Source organism: Mesitornis unicolor, unplaced genomic scaffold (assembly GCF_000695765.1).
Source record: "Mesitornis unicolor isolate BGI_N332 unplaced genomic scaffold, ASM69576v1 scaffold2805, whole genome shotgun sequence".
In the NCBI taxonomy this organism is placed as follows: domain Eukaryota; kingdom Metazoa; phylum Chordata; class Aves; order Mesitornithiformes; family Mesitornithidae; genus Mesitornis; species Mesitornis unicolor.
In genome coordinates this window covers 2,227-4,775 of record NW_010187331.1, presented here as the reverse complement: position 1 = coordinate 4,775, position 2,549 = coordinate 2,227, and the positions used below count along the sequence as shown (strand labels likewise).

At 38.4% G+C, this 2,549-nt stretch overlaps 1 protein-coding gene across 1 annotated transcript in view; it reads left to right on the top strand.

The window, feature by feature from the left end:
• Window positions 1–1,020, top strand: part of COL9A1 (collagen, type IX, alpha 1) — a gene marked incomplete at its 3' end in the record, with an annotated part of 43,612 nt that extends 42,592 nt beyond the window's left edge. The window contains exons 27-28 of the mRNA XM_010185396.1: window positions 795–856; window positions 967–1,020. Coding sequence (XP_010183698.1) covers window positions 795–856; window positions 967–1,020 — 116 coding nt within the window. The remainder of the gene's footprint in view (window positions 1–794; window positions 857–966) is intronic.
• Between the last annotated feature and the right edge of the window lie 1,529 nt (window positions 1,021–2,549).

The window sequence follows — 2,549 nt, the reverse complement described above, 5'->3', positions numbered from 1 at the left end:
ATCATCTCGAGTACTGACTTTCTTGTGATATTCTATTTGTGCTTATCAGGTCTAAAAGTATTCAGTGAAATGATACTGACTTTCTATTGTGGTAAGAGACAAGCCTATGGCTGAAAGAATTAAATATCAACTTTTATCAACTCTAATCCTGTGCTTTTTTGTGTTTCTTTTCCTTGTTGATGTGAGTTTCATGATTCCAGGCATTAAGTAATACCTAAAAAAGGCCATTTCCTTTTAAATTTGTCAAGTCATCGCTAGAGGAGGCATATGAAATGGGTATCTCAGTACAGCTTGGAATAAGGGATCTCATAATAAGAATAATATTTATAGCTGCCCTGAGTTGATTGAATCACAGAGATTGTCATCTCTATTTATCTACCACCAAATTGCAGCATCAATTCTGATTAGGTTTAAAAAAGTTTTGTATGATTGAGACCATGGAATATTTCAGACAATAATGTTTGAATTTAGTTTTAAGTAATTGAGAAAGAAAACTAGGTTGAGATGTGGATTTCTTCTGAAATTACGTGGAATGATACCCTCCTGTGAATTGAGACCAACAATGAAGCTTATTTGGGTTTTGTCAGTATGTAAACAACAGAAGAACTGAATTCTGACTTTTGAAAAATTATGTAGAAGGAATGAGGTGAAAGTTAAATGAAAACTGAAATAAAGGTGGAAGTTAAAAAAATGAATACAGGCTGATATATTAAAATATATTTAGATCTTACTGATTTCCTTGTTTTAAAATGGAACAATAAACCACTGGCTTGGCTAATACTTTCCATCTTTTGTCCAACAGGGCCATAGAGGTCCCCCTGGGGTGCCAGGTTTGATGGGAAATTCTGGCAAACAGGCAAGATCATGAATCTTATTCTAAATGTCTAGAAAAATGAAAAACTTGTTTTGTGTTATGCAAAAAAATCACTTTTCTAATTTGTTGCGTTCTTCCAATCCTCAAAACAGGGTCAACAAGGGCCAGAGGGAGAAGCAGGTCCAACAGGACCCCGGGGACCACCAGTAAGTACTGAATACATTTCCAACTGAGTGTGTGCAATATTGCAGTGTCTCAAGTTATGGTTGCTGACTGAAGCTAACCACGAGGTAAAAATACTCAGCACCAGGGCTGATTCTGAAGGTAAGTACTAGGTGTTCTTTAATCCCCTTCTGTACCAGGTGGATGTGCATCATCACACAGAAAAATCCAGAAGCACAAGTCCTGTGACTGTTAAATTAAATTTTAAACCTTTGTTTATATACTTCTGGTCTTTGTTTTTAAATATGCTGAGTGAAAGCCCAAACTCCCTCATGTCTCAAAGCAGGCTGGGGACAAACAAATTGCATATGGGGAGTAGTGTCTTGCCTTTCCCAAAACTGTTCTTGGGCATTATCTAGAAAAGTGCCGTTTGCCTGAGACAAAAGCATCCTAGCAGTTTGTCATGGGTGATGGTGGGATGCTGCTTGGGCCTGTGCCTTGGCCCTTTCTGGTTGGCATTCTGAATGCAGCTGTAGCGATGTGAAGTATAGCATTTATCTGTCCTTGGAAACACTGATGTTGTTGTTTCTTTCACTGGAGATTTTCCTTAACACTAGAAAGGTTTGAAAGACAGGAGAAATCGTTGCTGGGCAGGTAGCCTGCTGCAGGAAATAGATGTGCTAAGGACAGTGAACTGATGGCATTTGCTGAGGCTCAGTGTTGAGGACAACTGTTCCCAAGACATGCTTGGGGTACTCGGGAGTTTCCTGGGTACAGATTCCCATTATTTCCATTATTTCATAATAGTTTTACTTGCGCAGTTGTAGGGTTATCCTCGTAAGGACTTAGAGAGTTGCTGATAGGGATGTATTTGTAAGGGTGTTTTATGGATCAGGAGTATCTCTGAATTAACTCTTAAACATGCAGCCATGTATTTTGCTTTCTGTTTTCTTCTGGGGTTTGCATTATCGTGTGCTTAATGCATTAATTCATGAGATCACATTCATTTTAGACTGAATCTTTGAGTGAGTGCTGTGTCTACAGCTTCCTGTGAATGATAGAAAAAGGGGATTATATGAGCATGTACTTACTAGGATGGAGTAAAGGTCTCTTCAGCCTCCCATATACCCAGCTTGCTGTTAGTGTTTAAAAGTGTTGGGTGCACTAGAAAAAGTTTTCAGCCCTGCTTTTCTTGGGCTGATTTTTTGTATACTTGTAACAGGAATAGGAGTTATAACTGAATCACACCAAAGTAATTGCCCGCTCTGATAATGCACTGTAATCTGCTCAACTATGCTTCTAATCCTTTCAATGTGAACATGAATTTACAAAATCAGCAGTCCATACAACAAGAGTTGACACACAAGGTTAATTATTGGTAACCCTGCGGTTGGACAGAAATACTTAATGCAGATTAAATACAGTGATTTTTCTGTTTATTACTCTAGGGACCAGCAAGACGTCTGGATGTCTTGCCTTTACTTTTTGTCTTTACACAGTGCAGTCATTTTGGAAAAGATGTGAACATTAGGATGAAAGAATAGGAGGAGGAGAACTTCTGTCCATTCAAAAT